Here is a 21,318-nt window from a genome sequence, read left to right as displayed (position 1 = left end):
ACCTACTCCGTCAGGGTTCCAAGAGATTCGAGGTGATGCCCAACAGTGTGAGCATTCATCCATCCACCTATCATCCAGTAGAGTTAGAAGTCTCGCCTGTATGGGCAGTTAGCTGCCAGTGTCCATCCCAATTATCAGACTCAAGCACCCACCAACCATCTGGGACCAGCACCATTCTTTAGCAGCACAAAAACCCATCATAACATCATTCCAGTATTTTTTTTAAAAATTTATTTATTTGATTAGCATTCAAATCTCTCAATGAATACAGAATAAAGATCTACCACAAAGTAAGAATGCACGAGATGAGGCTAATCAAAAAGGTACTGGCTGAAGCACATGCTTATTATGCCAAGCCTTTTAACAAAAGATCATTTAGCATGCAGCTCATGTAGATAGAGCTCGAAGCAAAAGAGTAAAACAAAACAAACAAACAAAAGAACAAAACAAAACAAGTATAAACCTCATTCCTCCCTTGCATACCAGCCATCATACATAACTGCACAAAAGAGAATGTAAAACTCCTTCTATTCCAGCCCCACCAGTTAAACTCACAGAAAGATTGCAAGTGTCATGGATGCACCAGATATCCGTCGTGGGGATGTGGGGACTTTTGCGAATTTTGTGCTGCAGATTTGTGCTCTTGTTGGTATACTGAAGACCCTTGGTCTGGATGGTTAAGTGAAACTGATTTGCGGTTCTCACATGTCATGACTCCTTAGTAAGCTGCCAGCTGAAATGAGGTTTGAGTTTTGGAGACACATGTGACTGGTTGAAGCTGAAAACATGGAAACATTTAGATACTTGGTAAGTTTATAGCAAAAGGACAGAGAGAGGACCATCCAGAAATCAGCACCTGAAAGAGTCAAAGCCAGTAACACGCACAGCCACTATACTCCATGGCACAGAGAATCTGCTGGCAAAGCAGTCTATTGAGCTACTGAACTGCAAATTGTCTGCTCAGAGCAAGAAAGGCCCACTGAAAGCCTACTGTCCATACTGCAATACAGAGGACTAACATTCAAATCCTTTGATAAGGTTCAAATCATAGACTGGGTTAAGACAAACCAACATTGCTGGTGATGTGAAAGATCACATCTAGCAGTACAGTGCAACCTGAAGAAAGTGTGCACCATACATCAAGTCAAACATCTCGGGATCCTACAGGAGGTCAACATCAAGAGTGTGAAGGAAGGTACTTTCCTGGTGAGCTCTGCCACCGAAGTCCTCCAACTAGACAAACCTTCAGACCTCTCCTGTGTTCTGCTTAAAGTGATCAAAGTCCTACTGAAACATGGAGACATGACACTGGACACTTATGCTGTCTTGCATGATGGCTCTGACTGCACCATGCTACGTTCATCTTCAGCTTAGCAGCTAGGATTAACAGGCACTCCTGAGGACCTTTCCATGAGAACTAGCAAATATTTCATGCCTTCACTACTTAGCGTTTTGATTTAGCTCAACATTCATATCCAGCTACTTTCCTCAAGCAATCTACAGACTTCTCGAGTATTTACGCCTACAAACCTTCAGCCAAGTTTCGCAGCTGCACCTTATAAACCCTGCAGAACCTGTGCACTTTGAATCACTAGGGGGGACAGCTGCAAGGGTTGGACACTGCAAGACACAGCAAAGACTCTTGAGTCACAGCTAGAGCTGCAACTGTGCCTCCTGCAGCCCCCTATCTGTTGAGCTTCAGAGGCGTGTTGAAAAACAGTGGCAAGTTGACATTCTACCATAAAAAAGTGAAAAGGAGGTAACAATGTCCAAGGAGGATCAGAAAGCCCTTTAGATACTGTACCGGTATGCCAAACCCTTGTTGAGGAGAAAGGATATGCCATTTTTCCAAGCAACCCAAGAGGCAATATTGCCAAACTATAAGAGTATAGAGAAACATCTAAGCAATGGGTGCTGCAAACAATGCAGAAATTGAAAAACTGGTAAGCTGTGGTGTTGTAGCCAAACTGCAACCGGATGTTACCTCCCAAGAGCAAAGAGAGATGGTAAATACTTCATCACATGGTCCAGCGCAATGGCAAAAATAGAATGGTCTTGAACTGCTCCTTTCATTACAAGGAACTTAATTTGAACAAGACTCTATTGCCTGTCTTGAGTCCTTCCCCGGTTGGAGTGCGCTTCAAGGAGCACAGCATCAGTGATGTAGGGGCATGTTTCACCAGGTGTGCCTACTCTCCAAAGACAAACAATTCTTGAGGTTTCTTTGGTGCATAAACAGAGATGAGCCCCCATCCATACATGGATAGCAGGTCCTTCCATTTGGGAGTACCTGTAGACCATGTTGTGCATCTTTTGCTTTTCAACCTGCTATCAACATGTCGTCCTACACAGCAAACCCACAGAGGATGTAAGGTTTTTAATCCATCAGACAGTGATTCTATGTAGACAATTATCTGAAAAACTGTTTCATCAGTTAAAACTGGGGTGAAGCGCACCAAAGCGTTGGATTTAGTTGTGATCATGTGATCTGTGTGTTTTGAAAGGCATTCTTTTCTATAAGCTTCTGCCGCTTCATAAAGTTTCCTACGGAGCCCCGCAGGGGACATGGGAGAAAAAAAAATTAAGACGGACTTTTGCGAGATCTCGCAAAACAAACTCGGGATCTCGCAAAACTTTTAGCCGCATTCTTCCCGTTAGCTCGAAGCTAACGGGAGGTCGAGACCTACTACAGCCGGGTGGAACACCGCTTTCCTGGCACATCGTGCCTCGACCTCCCGGTTGGCTTCGAGCCGGCGTCCGAAGAATGCGGCTAAAAGTTTTGCGAGATCTCGCCGGAGTTTGTTTTGCGAGATCTCGCAAAAGTTTTGCGAGATCTCGCAAAAGTCCGTCTTAATTTTTTTTTCTCCCTCCGTAGTTTCCGACTTGTGATTTCCATAAGGGAAATTTGGATGCAATCCAACAATAAAAACAAGGCAGACATTAAAAACTGAAGAAAAGAATTTATTGTACACAAAGCTGACAGTTTCAAAACAAAACATATCCAGTTTAAGTCCAGGTTATCTATTCCTATCAGTAAAACACATAAAACAACTAAAAAGTTCAAGGTCAAATTTATTTATATAGCACATCTCCATTGATTACTGTGGATATATTTCTTGGAGCCTCTCGACAATGGTGAAGCCCAAACTTAAGAAGAACGACGCGAGCGATGTAGGCCTCGAAGCCTCTTCAGACTCTGGTCTGGTGTGCCCCCCCGCCTGCACTGGAAAAGGATGAATGCGAGCCGTCGAATAAAGCGTTACTAACCGCTATAACTAGCTTACGTTCAGAGATAAATTCCATCAAGTCTGAATTGTGCGCTACACTGGACACTCGCAGATTAGAGATTTCTACCACCATAAGAGGCGAGATATCATCCTTGAACCAGAGCATCCAGGCCTCAATTTCGGACATAAAAAGCGATGTGGCCAGGCATGATAACACTTTAACTGAACTGCAGGCCTGTGCCTCAAACCACTCTGACACCATCGCCACTCTCAAGGCCACTGTGGAGCGTTTGTCTACAGAGTTAAAGAAGTTAGATGAGAAATGTGAAGATCTTGAGGCACGCTCCAGGAGGAATAATGTAAGAATCGCGGGAATACCAGAGGGCACAGAGGGAGTTTGTTTCACAACTTTTGGCGGAGGCGCTACCTCTCCAGGAGAAGCTACTTATCGATCGAGCACAACGTGTATCGACGAGTGAATCGCCAACGTCCCAAACAAAGTGATCCTCCTCGGCCCATCATCTTGAGATTGCTCTACTACAGGGGTCGGCAAGCCTGGGCACACATGCCACGGCTGGGTTAACTGATAGCACGACCATAGCTGGACTGGCCAGCGGGCATTTATTTGCCCGGTGGGCCGATGTGATATTTAATTTTTATGGGCCGATGATTTTTTTTTTTTTTTTTTTTTTGTAACGGTATAAACAATGAAAGGTGGTGGATTGGCCAGATGCTGGTCGATGTGTAAAAATAACTCAGGATATACAGGAGGAGGAGAGACCCAAGGCGGTGAACTGAACTTCAGGTAAGAAGTTATGAACTGCAGTCTATCTGGGTCAGATATAATCCAAGTTTAGATGTTGTTTATTTTCGTTGTGCTGACTTTTTACAGTCAGTTACAATCAGTAGCGGTTTTAGATAAGGAGCGACACGGGCAGTTGCCCGGGGCGGCATCGTGGTGGGGGGCGGCATCACGGGCATCGGCAAAAAAAAATAAAAATTCTCGTACTCATGCTGCCCCGACGTCAGCCAGCGCATATTGGGAATGGTACAGGCACCGATCGGTTTTCTATCGCCCATTTGCTGGGAGTAAGGGCGCCCTTCGTTTGCGAGGTGCGCCTGCTGCTTGCGGCGCAGAGAGGAGAGGGCGGGGCGGCGGGGGATTTTCTGACCGGCTGGAGCAGCATCTAATAACCATCTCGCAAAGTAAAACAAAATAAAAACAAACCAACAAACACAAACACACCAGACATCATGATACAGATTTATAATTTGCGCCTGCTCGCTGCTGAAGTCAAAGTAAACTTTATTGTCATCTCCGCTACATACAGTCCAGTATATAGAGAGACGAGACGACAAGGCTCCAGTTACAGCAGTGCAAGTAAACAAACAATATATATAAGAAGAGTAAGAAAACAAATGTACACTTTAGGACCAGGGGTAAAGGGATCAATAACAGTTTAAAATTTATAGTTTGATGATTTAAAGTCTCACACACAAGCCGTCGAAAGGGGAGGGGGGCCGGCTGCTTCCAAATAGAGCACATTTCATTTATAATGTTGTAAATCCAAGCCCATTATGTATTCATGATTTGAATCCTGGGTTGTGTGAAATCTCAGAAATGCACCCTAGACAAAGTGAATCTGTGAACTAAGGTGTAGGTGTGTTAGATCATGTTGTGGTGATCCTTGGGTTGGGGGAAGGGTGTTCATATTGGAGTGCAAAATTAAAACCAATGGAAGATGGACAAGAAAAGTTCAAAGCCATCAGGTCCTCAGTTTAGAAAAAAGAGAAAAGAAGAGGAGGAGAAACGAGCAAAAGATACAGGTAAGCAGATGTGTCATTGAATAATGGCAGGTCATCCTGAAACAATCAGAATCAGAATACTTTATTAATCATAAACAGACAGGAGCTCAGACAGATACTGAGGTAAAAAGAAAACCTGCCTCACAAACTGCTTGTCAGATTAACTTTTACCCTGAGCACATCAGCAGAATTACCCACACTTTATAAGAGCAAAAACATAGCAGGATTAATGAAGCTCAAAATCTTAATATGAAAACTAAATATAAAAACATAATAATAAAAAACATTGGGTGGGGGCTGGGGGGTTAAACTACAAATCAATTGATAGATAACTTAGGGCTGCCCTAAAGTGTACCCTACTTTATCTCCCTTCTGGACTATCCAGTGGGCTAAAATCTACAAAGTAAACATGAATTTGATGAGACTTGAAAATATGAATTGTTTACTATAACCAAAGATTTCTGCAGTCAGTCTCAACCTGCTGGCCTGCTTTTTAGAAAGAATGCAGGTCAAAGAAACAGGCATGGGCTTCACATTTTGACCTGAAAGCTGTTTCCTTGTTTAGTCAATTCTATATGCATCAAAACCCAAAATAAACAAATATTTAGAAGGTCATATTGATTGTAAAAAAATTGAGGCGGATATCAACAGCAATCCCTACTTTTTAAAAAAATTACATTTCTAGTTTTTACAGTGCTATCTTTGCACATTTTTGCATGAAATTTGGGATTTAACTGATCTGATCGTTGCATTATGTTTTCAATATTACAAACTTTTTATACACATGAGCAAAGCATGAATGATCTATCAGTTAACAGACGAATATAGATTTACCAATGTTGTAGCTACAGCAGTGTCCATAACCTTAAGACCATGCTGTATAACTGACATCACTGACTCTTGGTCTCAGTAACCAGCAGCTTTGCCTTTTTTCCTTTCATCAGACCATGCAGAGATACAGCTGCCCGCCTTTTCCACAGCGTTGACTGTGTTGTAGAATTTTGCTATTTTATGTCCCTTAGCTTCAAGACCATCAACTACATCCTGCAGGGCAAAGAGGAGAGAGACTCAGATGGAACAAGAGAAGTAGAACTTATTAATTTATCATTTAAATACATTGAATAAATTACCTTTTCAAGCTTGGGTTCAGGTTTTACTTCACTTTTAGAGTCTACAAGAACAACAGGCGTAATAATTGCCTCCTTAAGGCTCTTTCCAAACCAAAGGTGGTTCATGAGCGCCTTGGAGAGAAAAAAAATGAGGTGAGAAAGTGATGATTACAGGATAAATTAGGGTGAAGAATCTTGTTGCTATGATGCAAGCTTTAACAGCAAAGACCAGCATCAGTCCACATCAATTTATTTTATTTAATATGTAACGGCACCTTTGTGTGTACCATGCATACATACCGAGGCCACAGCCGGTGGAATCGTTTCAGAACCAGACCCTCCAATCACCAGCGTCTTCGACGGAGACTTCAGCACAGATGGGGCCATATTGGAGGGAGGCCGCTCCCCTGAGAAATACAACAAAGACCTTGAATGACAAAACTAGAAAACAGAAATCAGTCTGTACACACATATCTGTGCATAAATCATTTACACAAATGTTTCATACACGAATCAGTGACTGTATTTTCATGCAGTATTTTCATACCTGAATTTTTTATACTCTACAACAGGGGTGTCAAACTCCAGGCCTCAAGGGCCAGTGTCCTGCAGGTTTTAGATAAGACTCTGGGTGAACACACCTGAATCAAATGATTAGTTCATTACCAGGCTTCTGGAGAACTCCAAGACATGTTGGCTGTATCCCAATTCAGGGTCTGCAGCCTTAAAGTACGCATTTCAAGGCCGATTATGTTAAAGTGAATTGTTAAATGTTTGTCATTTTTATGCTTACCATCTCTACATTGTTTTAACTCTGTGATGAAAGAAATTCTTCTGTCCCCCCTCCCCAGATTCTCGAGGTTCTGGGTGGGGGCTGTAGTGTTTTATCACAGGCACATCCTTGTGAAGGTCTGTTTGATGTTGGTAAACTTCCTCCCCTTTGTATGGCTTCACTTTGTTATCTAGGGTGAACCATGAATTGGGTGTGGGGGAGACTACCCTCTTTATGACCAAGGATGTTGCTCCTGCTTTTATGCTTTTATGACCCTTTTTGGTCAGCAGGAGAACACACACATACAGTGCCTTGTCTTTGTAACCAAGGGGGGTTATGAGGGGAGGTGTTTGTAAACTATTGTTTATTGTGTGAACGTTTTCAATAAAAGGCAGCGAGAGGAGGCCATCATCGGGGTCACTCGTAAGGAGATTCGAAGTGCGTTTCTGAGATACCGACGAGGCCTCCCTTGCAAGTAAATCGATTGATCGCTGTTGCCTTGTTTTTCTTTCACGGGAATAAGTCCTGGATACAGCAGGGTCTGAGTTTAGACCCAACAGATTACGTCACAGCGACGCGACGAAGGCTGTCCCAATTCAAAGGCTGCTCGAAATGCTGCCCTCAAATGCGTCCTTCATTTCCCTGAATTTTAAGGATGTAGCAGTGTAGACTTCGTGGCCCAACATATCCCATAATGCATAGCATGGCGGTGGGTGTCGATAATTTTGCCAAAAAAAAAAAAAAACGGCGGATGAGGGGCGCCCGAAGAGTAAACTTTAAGTAAGTACTGAATATTATGTCACTTATTTATGTGCAAATGTTTAATAACGAAGAACATTAAACATTACTGTTGGCCACATGTCGGCAAAGTTATGTGACATTAGTGACGTTTGTGCTAACTTGGTTTTAAAGCCTTTACTTTAAAATATACGCCGTTCAATAGCTGAGCTTAATCTCACAGAGAATGATCAAAGCTCATGTAGAAACAAACAAACAAATGAACAAAAAGGTTTCTCCTTCATTCCTGTCAAACAAAGCTGTATGAAACGTTTCCAGCTGTTAGTATCATGGTTGCTAGGCAACCTGGGCAGCGCGACGGAGGCTAGACCGTCCCATTTCACAAGCCTCGCACTTCCGGCCTCAGCGGTCTTTGATTACGCGGCCCTTGTGGACCGTTAAGGCTGCGTACTTTAAGGCTGCAGACCCTGAATTGGGATACAGCCGCTGAGGAGGTAATTTATCTGTGTTTGATCAAGGACACGTAAAATCTGCAGGACACTGGCCCTCAAAGCCTGGAGTTCGACACCTGTGCTCTACAAACAAGTTTAGAATTGCATCCGCCCATGCTTATCAACAAATGATGAAAGTGCACACACAACAAGTGAGTTATCGCTACTGAATCTGTATCAAACTAAAGTGAAATGTCTTTCAAAGTGCAGCTATTACTGAGACTCTGTCAGTGTGTTAGATTAATGTTTGAATGATGCTATGTCCAAACTGAATTATACAGAACCTTGAACACACTTGAATCAATATTATAGATCTATATATAGATTCATCCATCGATTATCTTCAGCTTATCCTTCTCAGGGTTGCAGGGGTGGTGGAGCCAATCCTAGCTACCATAGGGCGAGAGGCAGGGTAAACCGAGGTCAGGTCGCTAGCCGGATGCAGCGCTAACACAGAGAGACACTCGCATTCACACCTATGGGCAATTTAGATTCACCAATTAGCCTAACCCTACTAACTGCATGTCTTTGGACTGTGGGAGGATGCTGCAGTACCCAGAGAGAACTCACACAAACATGGGGAGAACATGCAAGCTCCACACAAGTGGGATCAAACTCAGGGCCTTCTTGCTATAAGGCAGGGGTGTCAAACTCAAATACACAGTGGGCCAAAATTCAAAACTGGAACAAAGTCGCGGGCTAACATTAATATTTATTGAAATATATTTATTCCTCCAGATATAAGAATGAATCTTTTCTTATGGACTCAAACACGTTTTGCTGAAAAACTGAATATGGAACAAACAAAGCTTAATACTAAACAATATATCTATTAGCTGTATAATACCAGTAGGCCAGCTCTAATAGTAATTTGGTATGGCTTTGCGGGCCAAATGTAATTAGGCCCGCGGGCCAGAGTTTGACACCTATGCTATAAGGCAACACCGTGCCAGTGTGCTGTCCTCTATATAATTTTAAATGAATATAAATATCCATATACCGTCAAATCACAATGGTACATTTATATTATAAGGTTAACCCACTTCAGTAGAGAGAAACCCCCAACAATAAGAAGAGCCCCTTATGAGCAAGTACTTGGTGACAGTGTGAAGGAAAAACTTCACACAACAACACGTTGACATGGAAACAGATTTTACTACAGCAGTAGTAAAACTGTGCCTGTTCTTGAACATTCAAACATTTTAGCAGGCTATGGTATTAAACAGAAAATGCAATTTTAGTCCAAATTCACATGATGTGTTTCAGTTTGGCAAAACATCGTGGAAATGATCAACAAGTTTAGTTTTTCCATGATCAACAAAATATGATGCATCACAATGAATTATGAAATGCCATTTTCTCCTCTCATTTCCTCAATGGCACTATTTTGCCATTATTAGAAATTACTTAAAGAAATATGTCCTGTCAGGAAAATAATTTCAGGAAAAAAATTAAACTCTTTGTGGTATTAGTTTTGAAATTATCCACCTTCCTCGTCTGATTACTTGTATTTCATAAATAATAAATGTAAAAAGCATCCTACTGATCTCTTACCAGGAGAGAAGCTATCAGCTCTACCACAGAAGTCAGACAGCTGGTTGTTGAGAATGATTCCAGTGCTTGGAGAGAGGACCCCGGAGCCAAATCTGTAAACAAAAAAACTAAATTAACTACAAAGCCAAGACACTCTTTGTAGTATAGAAATAGTCTAAAAATAAGTTCCTCCATAATCTCTTAAATCTTCAGTTTCAAGAAAGAAAAATATCTGATAGCTGGTTTCTAGCAGTGAAACAGAATGATGCAGGTACTGACTCATCGTTGATGCTGCTGGTGACAGACACAGCAGATCCATCTTCAGCCAGCACAGATACATGTGTGGTGCCGATGCTGTCCAGATACAAGTTGATGCCAGGATCACGAGTCTTGTCGCTGCTGATCAAGCTTCGTTTGCTGTCTGCAAAGCTATCCTGTGTCAGTTTCTTTGCCATCTGTGTGAAATACAGAGAATTAATAAAATGAATTAATAAAACTAAATAAATATGCACATTACAGAAAATACATTGCTGTCAAGAAATTTATAAAATTGGAGCCAAATGTTAACAGAATTTTGATCATTGATCCATCACTGATGTAAGATGAATGAATGAATGAATACTAGAGGTTATAATATTGGTTAGTGATCAAGCTCAACATATGACTGCCAAAGATAGAGTCTCTGAAATTCAGTCATCTGTGTGAACTACAGAGTATCTGAAAACATCACATTACACAAAATTATACTTATATTTAAATACTAAGATAATAATAACAATAATATATACATACTAAATTAAAGACAAATATTAAGCCAATTTAGGTTTATGTGCTTTTAAAACTTGTATTTATATGTATATGTTTTAAAAGCTACATCACTGCTCAGAATGATGCTGAAATGAAAATGCTGAGACTCAAAGAAATTCTTACAGCACTCTACTGGTTTTCTACACCCTTAGTGCTTCTATAAGAACTTTAATTGTAAGTAGCAGCCAGGTACTGATAATCAAATGCCCCTGATTGATCATTAACAAAGGTGAACACTTCTGTAAAAGCACTTTGTTAACACATAGTCACAATCTCACCCCAACAAATTAACCTAAAGTCCAACTGTGCAAAACTCAGAGATATTACAAAAAAACCTCAACTCATTATCAGTGTGCATAAACTGACTGTGGTGGGGTGTAGTTTGTGGATGAGCTGCAGGCAAGGGGTGGTTTGTTTTGTGTTTTGTGATGTGGTATTGTTACTTTTAATTGTTTAGTCACTTAAATAGAATCATTCTTTATGCAACAAAGCAGGTGCAAATCTGTAGGATTTTGAGATACTTACTTCATCTGAGCTGAAGTTTGGATCGCTGATATTTGTCTTTAATTCATTGGCAAATTTTAAAGCTTCAATATAACGGTGATAAAACAAAATCTTTTCATCAGTCGTCTTAGGTTCTGAATTCATTTTGTATCCTAAAAATATAAAAACAAAATTATTTTTTGGATTGAAAACATCAATTCTTAGTGTATCACATTTGTAAAGATTGATAAGGATCATTTTCCTATATGAATCAAACTCTACATGCTAGAAGCAACAATCAGGAACCTTTCATGATGTTGAGGATGAGGCTGAGGATGGCTCCTCCTGCAGGGGGCGGAGGGAAGTACAGCTTATACTCTCCCAAAGAAATATTCCACGCATCAGTCACTTTAGCTTCATACAATTCCAAGTCCTCCCATGTAAGTTTTCCTCCTGAGCAAGAACAGTGAAACAAATGATTCTGCTGAGTACAAATGAACACAATGAATTTCATAATCAAGAGTTTGAATGGATCGAGACAGATCACAGTGTAGCCTGTGAGGGATCATGTTACAGTTTTCCAAAACCAATAGATTTTTGTAATTTGTAATTAGATCATTGTGCCTGGCAGACATAGAAAACGGTCAGAAAGAGAGCAGGATGAAACCCATCTGATAATACCTTCATTCTGTATGTCACTGGTTAAATTCTTTGCTATTGTTCCGTTGTAAAACACATCTGGTCCCTCGTTTGCGATCAAAGTGTCAGCCAGTTTCTCAAATTTCACAGTATCACCGGTCTTAAGCAGGTTCCCATTTTTATCTAAATATAACTCCCTAAAAGACAAAGACAGTGAAATAAAGCTGAAACATTCATTGTTTGCTCTTTGTATTTTTGAAATCACATTGTGGGTGTTTTTCATACCGTATTGACGTATTATTAATGCGTGGGATGTGTTGACCTTGGTAGTAAGGAATAGGGAATCCTTCTCTGGCTAATTTGATGGTCGGCTGAAAGAGGTCGGCCCAGGGCAACTTCCCATAAAGCCGGTGTGCCGCTTCATAACCTCGAATTTCCCCAGGAACCCCAATCCATTTGCTACCTGGTTAGATAGATAATGGATAGTCAGTGCTGGAAAGTCCCACATACATTTGCTCGTGTTTTGAGTAAACTGTAAGGTCCTGACCTTTAATGATCTGAGATGATGTCTGTTATAATTTGGTGCTTTGTAAATACTCTATTCTATTCTGCTCCATTTCAGAGGGAAATGTGTGTGTTTGTAACTGATTATGTTAGAGATAACATTTTGCATCTTACAGTTATTTTAAGTTTATTTCACTATATTTACACTATTTCTGGATCAAAGAAGCATTTAGCATATCTTATATTTACTTTTCTTACTGTTTATGCAGCCTGTGTGCAGGAGTGTAGCACAGAACTCTGGGCCCCATAAATAAATAGTGTCTGTAGCCCCCTTTCTTTCCTTGATTCATCTTTCTCACACATATTCTAATGTCTAATTTCTTTATTTTTTAATGTCTGACACAAGTGAACTGCTCCAACTACTCCCAGTTCTTATTGCTGTCCATCCCATACTCAAATGCTGTCAAAAGACGCTTCTTAACAGAGACTATGCTGATTCTACATATGGATCCACAGCTTCCCTTCAAAGTCAACACACTATAGACAATCAGGGAGTAATGCATGAAGGTCATTTGTACTCTGCTGACAGCAACATAAGGGACAGGGACATGTGCATCCACAGCAGCCTGTGTCTCTGGCCCCACTTTAGCATCTCACAACATTTCCAGCTTCACCTCCACAGACAGATAATCTGCCAGGGAACGAGTGGAGATTAGCCAAATTAGAAACAATGACTGATAAAGATGGACTTGTGAGGAGAGTTAAGATTTGTCCTGGGGAGGAATTAACATTAATTGAAGACCAGAAAATGGGAAAGATGGGACAGCATTCTGGCAAGCTGTCTATTGTTGAACAGCCCATTCAGTAACTGATCTTGCTCTTAGAAGCTGTTTAATGCGACGATTATATCTATATCTGGCCACAACCAGGCTCTACCACAGGTCGACTGGGTCTACCTTTTTTTCCCCTGTTAGTCAGCATGTTATCCTCAGTAGCCTTTTTTCCTTTATTGATTTTATTGACAGCTTTTTGTCTACATGAGGTGCAGGAACAGTCTGCAGAACAAGGGAAATCATACTTCTTACTCCTCTCAAAGGGAACAAGGTGGGATTTTACATCTTTTAGAAGCTTCTCAAATGTGATCATCAGCAGAGATCTCATTCCATCTGATTTAACTGATTTATTTATTCCATATCACTGGTTTATTTCCCAATTCTCTCACCACCCAAAGAGATTGAGCTGTAAGAGAAATCAGTCTGTTAAACTACCAAAAAAATCTGTGAAAAGAAAATGTTTTTGTTCTTCTGCTTCTTTTATCTGGAAATACAACCTAATCCTGGTCCAGATTGCAAATGCTTGAGTACTCCTTGTGATTTTAAAGCTTGAACGGGTCTTGGTATCACTCATTTAAATGTCAGAAGTCTTCTTCCCAAACTTGATTTCATGAAAATTTGGATGAAAGAGTTATATACTGATATTCTTACATTATCAGCAAAGTGGCTTACAAAATTGGTTACTGACAAAGACATTGCAATAACGCGCTATAATCTTTTCCGTTGCGACCGCACCAGAAAGGGTGGCGGTGTTGCAATTTACGTAAAAAACAAATTCCATGTTACTGTCCAATCATCAGTATCTGTTTGTAAACAGTTTGAACTTCTTGCCCTCAAGCTCTAACTTTTGAAGGGCTATTTTATTACCATTGTGGGCTGTTATAGACCCCCCTCAGCTAGTAGTGAGGCTTTAGTTTCACTTAGTGAAAAACGATCTACTTTAGATTTTAATGAAATTGTGCTGGCTGGAGATTTCAACTGGGACTGGTTGTCTTAGGGTTAGGGTTAATTAATCTAAACTCGCTTTGTGAAACCGAAAACCCAGAGTTTTCGTTAACTCAGGGTATACTTACTCAGAGTTTGCACTAAACCGGCTTCCTGAAATAGGGCCCAGGGCTCGTCGGGGGAGCTACTTAGGAGAATGTTGGAGCTCCCACTGGCGTGGGATCATTGAGTTATCGTACCAAGTTAGTGTGTGTCAGTATATGTCAGTGCTGTTCGTATATACCTGCCGAGGGTTAGTGTTGACGGCTGCTTCTATGGTTTCCCTGCAGGAGGAAGAGTGGTCCAGAAAGGCAGCACGCACGGGGTGTGCGGAAACACAACAGCAGGGAGCACGAACACAGACGTCGGAGGGAAGCATGCACACGGGGTTCAAGGGAGCAACGGGGAGTTATTGTGTTTACAGCTTTTCACTGTAAATAAAGAGCACTGTTTGCATCGCAGAGTCTGCGTTTTGGGTCCTCCTTTCCCCACATCCCCACGGTCTGCCAGCCAGACCATGACATCAGCTCTCCAGTCTACTCAAAAAAAGGGATGCCAGAAAAACCAAATCTGAAGCGGACTGGCTGATTTTTAGACAGCTCAGAAACCGTTCAACTTCCTTAATTTAAAAGGCCAAATCAGAATTCTATCTTTCAAAAACTACTAAACATCTGAACGATCCTAAGAAATTCTGGAAAATAATAAAATCTTCTTATGGAGACATAACTACAAATGAGATGCCAGCCTTTGTCGTAAAAGACTCCTGCACCTTAATGGAGAAATGTGATATTCTAAACTGCTTTAATGAGCTTTTTCATTCTTCAGGATCTCTATTTGAATCTTTATATCCAGATTTAAAACAGCTTAATCAACAGGAGGCTCTCTCTGCAACCACTCAAACTGAATCTTTGGTCCAACCCTTCAGTTTTTCTCCACTAAATGTTTTTGAGGTCCACAGGGCTTTAAATCTGTTGGATCTAAATAAATCTGCAGGACCAGATCAACTTGATCCTTATTGTCTTAAGTTGGCTGCAGATTTTATAGCAGAACCACTAACTTACATTTTTAATCTTAGCCTCTCGAAAGTGAGATCCCTGTAATACAGAAATCTGCCTGTGTTCTCCCTTTGCTGAAAAGAGGTGATCCTTCAGATGTTAATAACTACAGGCCCATATCGAAATTGTGTGTTCTAGCAAAAGTTCTAGATTCAGAGTTTAGCTGTTCATTAGTGAACAACTGAAAGACTTTTTTGACAAAAATTCAGTTCTTTCCAACATCAGTCAGGATTCAGAAAACAACACAGCACACTAACTGCTGCTATTTAAGTGGTTAATGACATCATTGATTCAATGGACTGCAAACTTCCTCTTTTCTCCCAGTATCCAAGTATCCAAAGAAGTTCCACAGGGCTCCATATTAGAGCCATTGTTCTTTTCTCTTTACATAAACAACCTTTGTGATAATTTGTCAAATGCTGCATTTCATCTTTATGCAGATGATACAATTATCTATTGTTCATCTCCTTCACCAACCCTGCAATTTCTGCAGTCTGCCTTTGATGTTTTTCAGTCCCATTTAACCCAACTTAAGTTGGTGTTAAATCGATAGAAATACAAGTTCGTGTTATCCTCAAATGGCAAAGAGTTGTTAGCTACATCTCCTAAGATTACAACAATTCAAGGAACTGAAATTGAAATGGTCACATCTTACAAGTATCTAGGGATCATTATAGATCAGAATTTGTCATTTAAAACTCAAATTCAAAGGCTTGTGTCGAAGTTAAAACTAAAACTAAGTTTCTTTTTTAGAAATCAATCCTGTTTCTCCCTCCAAATGAGAAAACACTTGATTCATGCAACTTCTTTACCTTTAATGGATTTTGGTGACCTGCTTTTTATTTTTTAATGCACCTGCTCACTACCTAAAGAGGTTGGATACTGTGTACCATTGTGCTTTACTTTTTATTACTGGTTATGGAAATTGTGTACATCATTGTTCTTTGTATGCTGCTGCTAAATGTCCATCTTTCCATATTTGTAGACTCTCCCATTGGTTGATGTTTATCTATAAACCTCTCCTTGGGCTGGTTCCATCTTATTTATGTGTTTATATGTGTAAAAACCACAACCAATACAGCCTTCATTCGCACAATATCATACAATTGATTGGCCCAAAAATCAGAACAGAATTGGAGAAAAAGGCTTTTAATTACGCTGCCCCTGCTTCCTGGAATAATCTGCAGGAGGAACTGAAATGATCAGAATTGGTTACCTTGGGGGAGTTTAAGTCTGTCTTAAAGGAACGAGAGAATAACTCTTTTACTCAGTGTCATTGTATTTAATGTCGCTCTTAATTAGATCTGTTATTGTATATTTCTCACATGTTTGTACGGGATATTGTATTTTTTTAAATGCTATATCCTAATGTGGTACGTCTATTTTGACTTTTGTTGCCATGATGCCATGGCTCTCTTGGAAATGAAATTTTTAATCTCAATGAGATTTTTTACCTGGATAAAATAAAGGACTAATACTGTATGAAGACCTTATGTGTGGACATTCTCTGCAGACTCGATTAGAGTCTATTAGAGTTGGCTGTACCACAGTCACCTTTCATTATTCTCTGGGCTGCAATTGCTTATTAATCCTTTTTTGTCTTTTAACAAATGCATTTAATAAAGGCATTTTAATATTGGAAATTCCCCTAGGTGGCGGTGTTGCATTTTAAACATAAACATGTTGAATGGGCCAAAGCTCATTCAACAAGGACTGAGGCAAAGTGGAAAACTGTTCTAATGTCAGACAAATCAAATTTTTTTTTAGAAAATGTGGATCCTGCATTCTGGGCTAAAGAGTAAAGGGCTTTAACGTTGTTAAGTGCTGCTGTTTTTGCAGCTTGTTATCAACACTCAATTCAAAACCTCTGAAGGTATGTAATTATTTTACTGCCTATAGAATTGGCTGCTTGCACATCTGGCAATGCACCAGTGCTGAAAGGTGTACACAGGCAACTTGTGCTCCCATCGAGTTGACATCTATTTCAGCAAGACCACGCTAAACCGCATGCTGCATCTATTACAATAGCATGGCTTCACAGAAGAAGTACCTGGGTGTTAAAATGGCCTGCCTGCAGTTCAAACCTTTGACCAAGAAAAAACACATCGAGTGCATCATGAAATGACATATATGACAAAAAGGACCCAGGACTGTGGAGCAGCTATCCTTTGGCAAACAAAAATGTGGGTTTTTTGACCCAGTATTTGAATTTCTCTGGTCTTGTTATATATTTCTTTGAAGAGGTATAAGATCATTTAGGTTTTTGTTGCTGACTTTATTATTATTATTTTTTTCCAATAATTATTATTTTCAATAATTAAATAAGAATAGTTGTGCACTCTTTAGTGTATTAGAGTCTTGACTTTAATTCAGTAGATGAGGTTAGAGGTGAGGAGGAGGATGACATTTTAACAAGACACCAATCATGCTGTCTCTTTCCTCCGCTTCTTTGATGACAAGAACCCTCTCAGGTGATAAAACAAAGGTATGATCCTTCATATCTTGAGTTTGACTTGCAGATTAAGGTGCAGAATTTAAAATATATCTCTACAGATAACTGACTACACCTTTAAAACCTTTGTGTTACATCTTGTGTATCATTTGGAGAAAGACCTGTTAAGACCAGTTTGGAGAAAAACCTGACTACTTCAATCTCTCTGGTTGTTTCTGAAACTAAGGAGCATGTATTTCATGGTGTTTATGCTAGATTATTCTGATAGTGTCATATATGACACCGACTCATTGTCTTTAATATCTGCTGACAGCCAAACCCTCTGTAGTGGTTTGCTTTATCTTTTTTCTTTTCTTTTTATAGTATCCCAGTTTTGCTTTTTTGAGGAAAGCTGAATGAGGAATGACTCACAGTGTGCATTAGCAGTGACCTGTACAGAATAAATTAGCTGTGTCATAAAGGTGAGTCCAAGAGCAGATTAGACTAAAACCTTATAAATATTAGCATTATGCCAGATAAACAGCCCACCGTGCGGCCACTCCACGGTCCACTCTGTGGTGTTAGGACACGACTTAAGCAGGTCAGAGGTCACGTTGCTGGGGACAGTCTCTCTGGAGGTGATGATTTTCACTTTACCTTTGAAAAGATGACATATTACTACATTAATCCACAGCAGAGCTGAGCAAAGAGTAGCGAGGGTGTCTTGTTACCGGAGCTGTCCATCACAGTGAATATGACCCCGCCTCCAATCCCCATGCACTGTGGGTTCATGATGGAGGTGCACAGCAGCGCAGCAATGGCAGCATCTACTGCAGAGCCATTTTTCCGAAGAATGTCCCTGAAAGAGTTCATCGTTATCACTTTAGTGTTATTGTTATCATGTGTGCACAATTAATTTAATTTTAATCTTCATCAAAATTGTAATGTCCCACAATTAAATTGTCATGACAGAACAAAAAGAACATGCATACTCTCTGTCATATGGACCTGCATGAATAAACTTTCTGAATCCTTTATCATCCGCAACTGAAAATAGTTGTGGATGATTACTATACCTTTCTAATCTGACGTTGTTGTCCCTGGCTCTCTTTCTCTCTCTCTCCCTCCTGCTCTGTTCCTGTGCTACTGCCAGTGTAACTACCGCCCCTCCCCCCTCATCCCAGCGCAAAGCTCAAATGCGGAATGAAGCAAAAAAAAAAGTGCAAGAGGGAGAGAGGGTGAGAGAAAGAAAAAGGTGGCCATGTCATTATGTCATTAGTTTTTCTTCTTTTATACCCTTTCTTGCCAGCCACGCTGTGGAGTACTTGGACTCGTGTGATGGAGCATTGTCCTGCATGAAAATCATGTTTTTCTTGAAGGATGCAGACTTCTTCCTGTACCACTGCTTGAAGAAGGTGTCTTCCAGAAACTGGCAGTAGGACTGGGAGGCTCGCGATAAGGAGCCGGCTTGCGTCGTTCACGTCAAAGACCCGGCTCTAAGAGCCATTTCGTTCACAACTGACACATCACTAAGGCACACACAAATTCTTTTTACACATACAAATCCTGATTTACAAGTACAAAATATTTATGACCACAATTTGAGCCCATATGTTCGCAGTTCTTGGAGATTTTTTAGCGTTTGCATTTGGATCAGTGCATAATCGTATGTGTAATGTGAAAAAAAAATGTATCAGAAGTTTCAAATGTTACTCACTTTCCAATCTCCGAACAATTCTCGGAGTCTGCGGCCACTGCAGCTTTTGAGAAACGGCAATTAGGGTCCTCGTCGTCCGACGGGGCAACCTGACCTTTACTTTTACATAACCATACCCCTAACCAAATACCACCAACTATTGCACAACCAAAAAAAAAAAAAAAACAAATCCAGAAGATGGCGTGACCGTTTGGGCTGCATATTTTGGGACACCAAGAGAAGCAAGGTAGTGTCACCATAACCCCCTTGGGGCTATTAGGAGTCGTATTTGCCCCCTCAGTGTTCTTGCTGGTGCGGAAAGTACCACGCTCCTCGTCTGACTCAGACATCGCTGTTTTCTTCTCTGCGTAACCGTCAGTAGTTCACTTCCTCTGAAAGTTTACCGCTTGTTGATGATTCCCCAGACAGCACAGCTACGTGTTGCGCACATATTTCCGCTGTGTGGGCACTGATAGGCGCAGCGTGGCGCAGACGTGTTCATTGGTAAGCAGAGGTATCTGCTACGTCGTTTGACGCTGCTTCTCTCTCTCTGGCCACTCCACACAGAGAGGGGTCCGGTAGCCAGTAGCGGTTTTTGATACGGGCGACACGGGCGGTTGCCCGGGGCGGCATCACGGGCATCGGCAAAAAAAATAAAAAAAGAATGGTCGTACTCATGCTGCCCCGACATCAGCCAGCGCATATTGGGAATGGCACAGGCACCGATCGGTTTTCTATCGCCCATTTCCTGGGAATAAGGACGCCCTTCGTTTGCGAGGTGAGCCTGCTGCTTGCGGCGCAGAGAGGAGAGGGCGGGGCGGCGGGGAAGTGTCTGGCTGGCTGGAGCAGCATCTAATAACCAACCAAAATAAAACTAAATAAAAACAAACCAACAAACACGAAAACACCAAACATTATAATACAGATTTATAATTTGCATGTTTTTCCGAAATTCAGGCGCACCGAGTCAAAGTCAAAGTCAAAGCTGCTGAAGTCAAAGTAAACTTTATACCATACCAACTTTATTTCTAAAGCACTTTAACATAAAACCAGAGTTTCACAAAGTGCTGTACATGTTAATAGCATACGTAAAGAAAATTAAAATGAGATAAAATAGATACAATAAATTGAAACATGTTAAAACAAATTGAGTCAACCCCTCTAATCAATGCCAAAGGCTTCAGCGAATAAATATGTTTTAAGAAGACTTTTAAATTCAGAGAGAGAAGAGGCCTGCCTAACATGCAAGGGCAGATCATTCCACAACTTTGGAGCAGCTACAGCAAAAGCACGATCACCTTTAAATTTATACTTAGTTTTCGGTACCTTAAGGAGCTGCTGATTGGCGGACCTAAGGGAACGGGCAGGTGTATATGGTTGTAGTAGCTCCGAGAGGTAGGGGGGGGGGGCCAGGCCATTAAGAGATTTAAAAGCAAATAAGAGAATTTTAAAAACAATCCTAAAATGTACAGGTAGCCAGTGGAGTGAAATTAAAATAGGGGTAATGTGCTCAAACTTTTTTGTTCCAGTTAAAAGACGTGCTGCAGCATTTTGCACAACCTGCAGGCGCCTAATGGTCGCATCACTAACCCCAAAATAAAGTGCGTTACAATAATCCAGCCTAGAAGTAACAAAGGCATGGATTACTGTCTGAAAATGCTGTTTCGATAAGATAGGCTTTATTTTGGCTAATTCCCTCAAATGAAAAAAGCTAGATCTTACAACAGCTCTGACCTGGCTTTCAAGTTTAAGATTTGCCTCTATTTTAACTCCCAGATTAGTGATGACTGGTTTAACATACTGTGCCAGTGAACCAAGATCTATAATAGTGGCCTCAGAAGCGCCACCAAAAACCATCACTTCTGTTTTCTGTTCATTAAAATGTAAAAAGTTCAAAGCCATCCAAGTCCTTATTTCATCAAGGCATCTGAGCAGCGGGTCTACTGAGAAGCCATTTATCTTTTTAAGTGGGAAATAAATCTGGGAGTCATCGGCGTAGCAGTGGAAAGAAATCCCATGTTTCCTGAAAATAGACCCAAGGGGTAGGAGATATAGTGAGAAAAGTCCAGTATATAGAGAGACGAGACAACGAGGCTCCTGTTACAGCAGTGCAAGTAAACAAACAATATATATAAGAAGAGTAAGAAAATAAATATACACTTTAGGACCAGGGGTAAAGGGATCAATAACAATTTAAAATTTACAGTTTG

The 21,318-nt window shown here is 40.7% G+C and overlaps 1 protein-coding gene across 1 annotated transcript; it reads right to left on the bottom strand.

Annotated features, from left to right (window-relative positions):
* Positions 1-5,939: 5,939 nt before the first annotated feature.
* LOC146620748 (glutathione hydrolase 5 proenzyme-like) lies at positions 5,940-19,680 on the bottom strand. Its single transcript, XM_085367838.1, has 12 exons — positions 19,130-19,680; positions 18,144-18,271; positions 17,962-18,069; positions 11,891-12,068; positions 11,648-11,802; positions 11,273-11,419; positions 11,009-11,139; positions 9,956-10,131; positions 9,698-9,789; positions 6,443-6,549; positions 6,164-6,274; positions 5,940-6,077 (listed from the first exon to the last, which is right to left on the bottom strand). The coding sequence occupies exons 1-12, from the start codon at positions 19,456-19,458 to the stop codon at positions 5,940-5,942; spliced, it is 1,800 nt and encodes a 599-aa protein (XP_085223964.1). The 5' UTR covers positions 19,459-19,680.
* Positions 19,681-21,318: the final 1,638 nt, after the last annotated feature.

This window comes from Diplotaxodon limnothrissa, linkage group LG12 (genome assembly GCF_057381915.1).
Source record: "Diplotaxodon limnothrissa isolate DT_005_m linkage group LG12, D_limnothrissa_male_GT1.1, whole genome shotgun sequence".
Taxonomy (NCBI): domain Eukaryota; kingdom Metazoa; phylum Chordata; class Actinopteri; order Cichliformes; family Cichlidae; genus Diplotaxodon; species Diplotaxodon limnothrissa.
Note: the sequence above shows the minus strand (reverse complement) of the source record. Positions and strands in the feature narration are given on the sequence as shown.